The 7,500-nt window shown below is 35.9% G+C and overlaps 1 protein-coding gene across 1 annotated transcript in view; it reads left to right on the forward strand.

Moving 5' to 3' along the window:
* Positions 1-5,736, forward strand: part of Sugb (Sugar baby transporter) — an 11,857-nt gene extending 6,121 nt beyond the window's left edge. The window contains exons 4-12 of the mRNA XM_086544363.1: positions 115-283; positions 563-657; positions 790-865; positions 1,874-2,102; positions 2,437-2,624; positions 2,805-2,936; positions 3,404-3,770; positions 4,020-4,178; positions 4,478-5,736. Coding sequence (XP_086400489.1) covers positions 115-283; positions 563-657; positions 790-865; positions 1,874-2,102; positions 2,437-2,624; positions 2,805-2,936; positions 3,404-3,770; positions 4,020-4,178; positions 4,478-4,566 — 1,504 coding nt within the window. The 3' untranslated portion in view covers positions 4,567-5,736. The remainder of the gene's footprint in view (positions 1-114; positions 284-562; positions 658-789; positions 866-1,873; positions 2,103-2,436; positions 2,625-2,804; positions 2,937-3,403; positions 3,771-4,019; positions 4,179-4,477) is intronic.
* Positions 5,737-7,500: the final 1,764 nt, after the last annotated feature.

The raw sequence follows: 7,500 nt of genomic DNA on the forward strand, positions 1-7,500 counted from the left end.
TCTAGTCATTAATATTATTACTGTTGTTTACATATATTCAAGAGAATTGGCAAATAATTACATTTTAAAAATTTTGTTGCATTTATTTCAAATGATCAAACTTTATTCAAACAGTGTGTACTTCACGCCGCCTATACCCCAGACACCTAATAAGGTCCCTGCCAAAGTGACAATGGATTGCAGTTCACCCTCGAGTTACATCAAGTTCTGCTCGTCCAAAGAGAAATGTGGACAGAACGACTTCATTAACGGCATCAAGGATAATTATACAGCAACTTGCAAAGTGGGTGGATTATGTGATAAGTGACTGTGTGTACATAGCCATTGATGAACTTGATAGATAATGAAATAGGTATATACTGAATATGAAAAAGAATTTATAAAGAATTTATTGATTTTGTCATGGTTCTCATGGTGTGCCTAGATTATTGTTTGTTTATTTATGGTCAAATGTTTATATCTTTTCAGGTATTAATCACCATGGCTAAAATTTCATTGCTTAAATTTGTATCATTTAGAATATTTTCTTGCATCTGGTTCCCACTAACAATTTCCTCGGCAGGTGAACTGCATAGGAGAGGATGCAGAAACCATGAAATCAGTATGCTCTGCGTGGAATTTATCTTCTCCGACCTCTCGTGCGAGCGGGGCTGAATTGTCACATGGAATTTTCCAACGCCTCAAAAATAAACCAACCTTCCCTGTAACACAATGAGTCAAGTACACACCATCAACCTCTCCCCTCATTCCCCTCCATTCCCTCCTGCCTATCCAACGGCCAAAATCAAGTACACAGAAGCACACACATCCTCTTCATGCCTGCACGTTCTTCCCAATATCCAATATTACTGTGGATGGCATGGAGGTAACTGCTTTTGGTTGATTGGCTTGGATTTTAGACAGAGATCGGATTGAGGATAATATGATTGCTTGCATATTAACCCATTGCGGACAGGACACCTAAAGACCTAACTGCAACATTAGTGGTACTGGCCAAAAGTTAGAGGGACGGGGGAAGGGTTTTCTCCACCCTCTAGGTAGCGCAGACTAGCCCAAACAATATTTTTCCATAAACCATCATAAAATGTGGGCACAGGCTGACTTTGGAACCCTGTAGCTCTGGAGCTAACGCCGTTATAACCATAATGCTTCATGACTGTGTGCGCACTTCAACTGTGAGCAGATCCCGATGTCGTGTCATGTACGCATTGACTTCCGTCTTTTAGGCCTAATTGTATGTTATGACACCTGTACGCAATGGGTTAACTTATTATATGCATTGTACTACAAAAAAAAAAAAAAAAAAAAAAAACTGTAAATGATTTTTCAATAATTTCTGTGGATGTATGCTTGCACTCGAGGTTGAATTTCTCTAATGGCATAATAGTTGATTAAATACACTTTCGTATTACATTTACTTCATATACTTGTACATATCAATATTAACTTCATTTACCTCCTCAACCCCCAAAGGATGTGCATATGAAAGCTAGTGAAGAAGACAGATAGTGATTGTAATGTTTTCATTTGTAATGTATTTAAATCTTATAGTGTAGATATATGATCTGTGGATTCCAAAACCGCATGATTTAGGGGTTAATCTACCTGATCTTTTATCTTTCTTTCTCTTTGATTGTTCCCACTTAATTTCAAGATAGGAAAGAAGTGTAGTTGTTGATTAGATATACTTAACATAAACCTATTTCTTGTAGCATTTAGCAATATTGATTTACTTACTTTCCCTTTCTCTTCTGCTTCCTTACTTTTTGATTGTGATTGAGCCCACATGCTGATTAAGTAGACTTTATGTCTTGTATATTGCAGTAGTATTGATTCACCTTTTACCCTTTCTTGTTCTTTTTTCCTTTGACAGTTGATTGATCCCACTTGCCCTGATTTGACCAGCTTCAACTGTACACTCGTCTGCAACGATGCCAGATTCATGTCATTCCTGGAAGCCCCTCTGACAGTTCCTCCTTCTACTTATCAAGAGCTGCTGTCTTACCACCAGTTCTGGCTCTACCTTTTATGTGTCATCATTGCCTGGAGTGGCTTGGGGATCTCTGTTGTTATGTCTGATACAGTTTGCTTCCAACTTCTGGGTGAGTTGATCTCTGTTCCTCTACGGATTTGTCGGGGTGTTTATGTGGTTTGATTCTCTCTCCAAAAAAGGTTTTGTCAGGTGATTGTAGGCATTGAATGGTTCTAAAAAAAAAGGCTGATTTTTCTTTTGTAAGGTGTATGCTGGTAGATATTTCCAATGCAAGAATAATGCCACTTTGCCACTTCATATAATGTAGTGTATCGTCCACCATATCTACCAGCATGCACCTTTATGGGTGTTAATTGACAGACATATAAAAGTAGGAGCCATTAGCAGTAAAAATTGAGAATTGATGTATATGACCAGTGTCTGAGATATTCTTAACTACTCAGGTGACAAAGGGAACAAGTATGGAGAACAACGCCTGTTTGGATCACTGGGTTGGGGTACGTTGGTTGTCATCACCGGCCTGCTGATCGACCACGCCTCCCAGGGACAAGTGCAGAAAGACTACACATCAGCATTTGTCTTGAGTCTGGGAGTCCTGTTTCTAGATCTTGTGGCTGCAACCCGTCTCCAGGTTAGTGCTTTCGTCTTACTTGTTTCTTACATTTTGCCCGAGTAGGGATCTTATGCTTTAAAAACAAAACAAAAAAAAGATCCATAGTATTACCGATTTGCTTTTATTTAGATTTTATTTCTTTTGGTAATTATTACTGTTATACTGTTTCTTCCCTAACACTCTCTCTCTCTCATGCAGATTGAAGGAAGTGAAAAGAAGAGCTGGACGGCGGGTGCGATGGCTCGTCTCATTTGCGAACCACAGATTGTTCTGTTTGTCGTGTGCTGTGTTGTAGTTGGAATATCGACTGGAATTCTGTGGACTTTCCTGGTTTGTATTGCACCAAGGAATTGTAATAATCACCGAGTTATGAAAAGACAAATAAATTTAACCATTTGTAATTATGTGTATATATATTTGTGGATGGATGGATGGATGGATGGATGGATGGATGGATGGATGGATGGATGGATGGATGGATGGATGGATGGATGGATGGATGGATGGATGGATGGATGGATGGATGGATGGATGGATGGATGGATGGATGGATGGATGGATGGATATATATATATATATATATATATATATATATATATATATATATGTATATGTATATATATATTTATATATATGCATATGTATATATATATTTATATATATGCAACTTTCTGAAATATAGAATATAAATAAACTAATTACTTCATATCTAAAAAAAGAAAACAGCTATAAGTTTTATGAGATATTTGAAGAAGCTTTTTTTCTTCCACTTTTCTTTTACCGTTAATTATCCTCAGCTCATGTTGGTCGAGGATGTCGCTTTCGAGTGGGACTGTCACTTCCAAGCCATGAAGCTACTCCAGGGCCTCATCATGGGTGTGCAGTGCTTCGGCGGAGAGCTGCCCTTCTTCTTCATATCGGGCTGGTTCATCAAGAAGCTGGGTCACGTCCACTCCATGTCCTTGGTGATCGGGATGTTCGGCATTCGATACATCTTGTACTACACTATTGTCAATCCTTGGGCATTCCTGCCTATTGAACTGCTTAACGGCTTCACCTTTGGAATCTTCTACGCCACCATGACCTCCTATGCGAGCCAAGTTGCTCCCAGCGGCACAGAAGCAACGATGCAGGGTATTGTGGGAGCTGCTTTTGAAGGCATTGGTAAGTTAAAGGAAATTTGTCTAACCAGTTCATGGAATTTTGTATGTGTGTCTGCTCGTGTGTGTGTGTGCATGCATGTTTGCGTGAGTGTTTTTGTTGGTTATCATATTTTTGTTTCACCCATCTTTATCTTGTCTAGGACATTAGTAATTATGTTGATAAATATATTACAGATATGAGTTTTCATGTATCTTGTCATTTAACAATTTGGATTTATGTATGTTTTTAACAAATATTTATCATTTGCAGGCATTGCAGTCGGTGGCTTCGTAGGTGGGTCACTTTTCTTCACAGTCGGTGGCTCCAGAACTTTCCTGTATACAGGAATATTCAATTTGTTGTTTGCTGTTATCCACATTGTCCTGCAGATCCTTCTTAAGAGAATAAGACCACAGTCTTCATCAGCTGGTAAGAATATAGATCTTGTAGTTAATACCTAATATAAGAAAGTAAATTCATGAAACTTTTATTTTTATTTTTGAAAACTATATATGGAAATGTAGATTACAAAGTGTTATCGCTTCAATTATATTCAAATTACCTTGAAAAATTAAAAAATAGTTTTTAGTAAACTATTGACATGAATATTATTGTTACTTTTTTTGGAAGGGCAAAGAAATTATTATTTATTAATCATAAGTAAAAACCACTAGGGAGGGAAAAATCAACATATAAAGAAGCTGCCAACGCAACTTTTTCATCAACAGGAGGCAGTCCAACTCCAGTCGGTTACATGGTACCCAGTGAGAGCATGAAACCCGTAGCTGCCACAGATGCGGAGGATCAGGAAGATTAAGTAAAAAGGTTATGTTGTAAGATTCTCGTGTTATTTTGTGGGAACCATAACATTGCCTGTGAGTGAAGGAACTTTTTCTGGAAGCAAACGCTAATACATGTTTCCTGTATTTAACTCAGGAGAATGAGAGCCTTAGACGGACTAGGATTTGCTTCAAAGTCGTGGGGTTCATATCATGCTTGTCCAGTCCTCTTATTCCAGGGCACAATAATCAAGGTCACTCTTGTGAGTACTTCCTTAAATTATAAATACGCATAAAACATTGAATATATTTTTATCGAGAAGAAAGTGAGCCTCAAGCCTTGATGAATATGTCGTGAGAATTTTCTCTCTGGAATATCAGTAATGTTGAATTAGGTTGTTGAGCTTTTGGTGCTTCTTGACCTATTTTTTGGTATTAATATGTACAAAATACATAGAACAAATGTTTTCTGGCCTTAAGACACTCAAATGAATCCCAAATTAAGGCACATACTTTTTGTAAGTGTATTTACTAAGATCCTTTTCATTTTGAAGAATATTTCTTTTTTCTTCAGTCTGAATTTACTTACTATTAAAAGTGGGTAATTGGGTTGACTCCAGTGATTTTTAGGTATTTCTCATGATCATCCTTGTTACATAAGCATGTAGCAGCTACAGCCTTTGCTTTAAAAAAAACAACAATACTTTTAAACCTTTGTATCTGAGGACCTTTTATAGTATCGTGACCATAAACCAGAGTGTCCCATTATCCAATCCTGTTAATGCAATGCTGGTTTGATCCTGGTCATCCTCTTACCTTAAGCTGGAGTACTGGCTTGGAGAGCTTGCCTATTCAGGGTGATTTCTAAAAGACCCTATGAATTCTTTCTTTTTCTTTTGGTATATTGGACCAACTAGTCCTTCTGGAATCATTGTGAATCCTGATGCTGTATCTTTCGGGTTATCTCAGAGTCAAGGGGTTGGTATCGTAGAAATTACATGGACTGGTGCCACGTATGTATGATTTTATTTATTAGTAATGTAATGTGTGTGTTTAGTCATGCAGTTTATGAAAAAATGAGTAATGTTTTTTAGTCATTCTAGATATTTGAAATGTTAACATGAAATGAAAAACATAGCTTCTTCATTAATAATGATGTACATATATATATGTAATGGAATAAATAGAAAGGCTTCAGATTGCTTAGATCCAGTGTTTTTTTTTACACACAGACACATGACCAAACACGCATTTGCACACAGATCAAGGCTCAGACACAGACACGACTCATGCATATACGTGTCCACTCATACATGTGAGCACTCATATGAGTGTGCGCGTGTTTTGTTTTGTTGTTCCAATGTTCACATACGTACATAAACACATAGGATATATATATATATATATATATATATATTTATATATATATATATATTATATATATATATATATATATATATATATATATTATATATATATAATATATATATATATATATATATTTGTACTTGTATGTACAAGTATGCCTTTCCATGGCTATGACATTACATATAGATGTATCTGTCTATTTGAACATTTGCGGCTATCTATATGTATCAATCCATAATGAATTTATATTGTATGTCACGGAAGTAGGATTGAATGACAGGTTGTAGAAATCTGGCAACAATGATGTTTATATGAAAATATGAAATGTGGTTAGTTGTTCCTTTTATATGTCAACACTGCAATTTGACAATCTGTTTGGATATCATTGTTGATATTGTAATGAAATTTAAAAAAACAAACTTGAATAATAAGCAAGTTGTTAAGTTTCAGGTTGATTTGCAACTGTTATTTATACAGATGTACATTTTAACTCCTTCTTTCTTTTGAATTCCTTTTTTTTGTGGATTATTATATATGTAAAGAATCATTTTATATGTATATTATCTTGTTGGTTAGTTAGAGCTTGACAATGTGTACAAATATAAACTCAGTCTCTGTAAATTTGGAAATTGTAGTGGAGTATTGTGTTACTTTTTCCGAGATATTTAATTTCACATGGCATCCTCCAGTTTAAGTCAGTTTAAGAGGAAATAAATGCATTGTATAAGTACAGACAGTGGAAAGTTGTTATTACATGTAAGCTTAATTGAAACATATAGTAAATGTTGAAGTGACATCTTAAAACATTATTAACAAAGGCAAAATTAATTATAGATCAAGAGGATCATTATGAGGCCATTCTTTGAATAGTGTGAAACTGGAGAGTATTCGTAAATATAAGATATTTGGATTCTCATTGTTTATAAGTTCGTTGTCTATCAAGTGCTGTGTTGGACACATTCCAGCATTTTTAACATGATGTTAATTAAGTGTTCAGATTGTCTTCAGAAATACTCCATTTCATTGTAAATGTCCTTTGCTTTCTTTTGGTTGTTTAACAGTGAAAGATTCCGAGATGAGGTTATTGATATCTCTCAAGGTTTTATGTCATGCTTGTAGTTGTTCTTAGAAATAAGTATTTCAATCAATTGTATAGTATTCCAAGTGTGTTTTGTCATGGAAGAGAAAATGGTGTGAATGTTAGATACATGACCTTCAAAAAGAAGAATTATGTAAGTTCATATATGTATCACACTCATATTCTCTTCTTGCAATGGTCGTACAGGGCACAGATTCGCATTTTCATTTCATTTCCAAGTAATTCTGTTTAGTGCAGAGTTAAACTTCTTTTGCAGAAAGAGACTCAAACAGTTAGCAATGGCAACAATGGCTATGGCATTAGTGTTCTTGATATAAGATGATAATATTTGTATAAGGCCCTGCTCACATGGGGCTTTTGACATGGCTTATAATGTGTTTTCAGTGAGTGAGTGAGTGTGTGTGTGTGTGTGTGTGTGTGTGTGTGTGTGTGTGTGTGTGTGTGTGTGTGTGTGTGTGTGTGTGTGTGTGTGTGTGTGTGTGTGTGTGTGTGTGTGTGTGTGTGT

The sequence above is a fragment of the Penaeus japonicus genome, unplaced genomic scaffold (genome assembly GCF_977035675.1).
Source record: "Penaeus japonicus unplaced genomic scaffold, GWHDUDI00000001_assembly GWHDUDI00000015, whole genome shotgun sequence".
In the NCBI taxonomy this organism is placed as follows: Eukaryota; Metazoa; Arthropoda; class Malacostraca; order Decapoda; family Penaeidae; genus Penaeus; species Penaeus japonicus.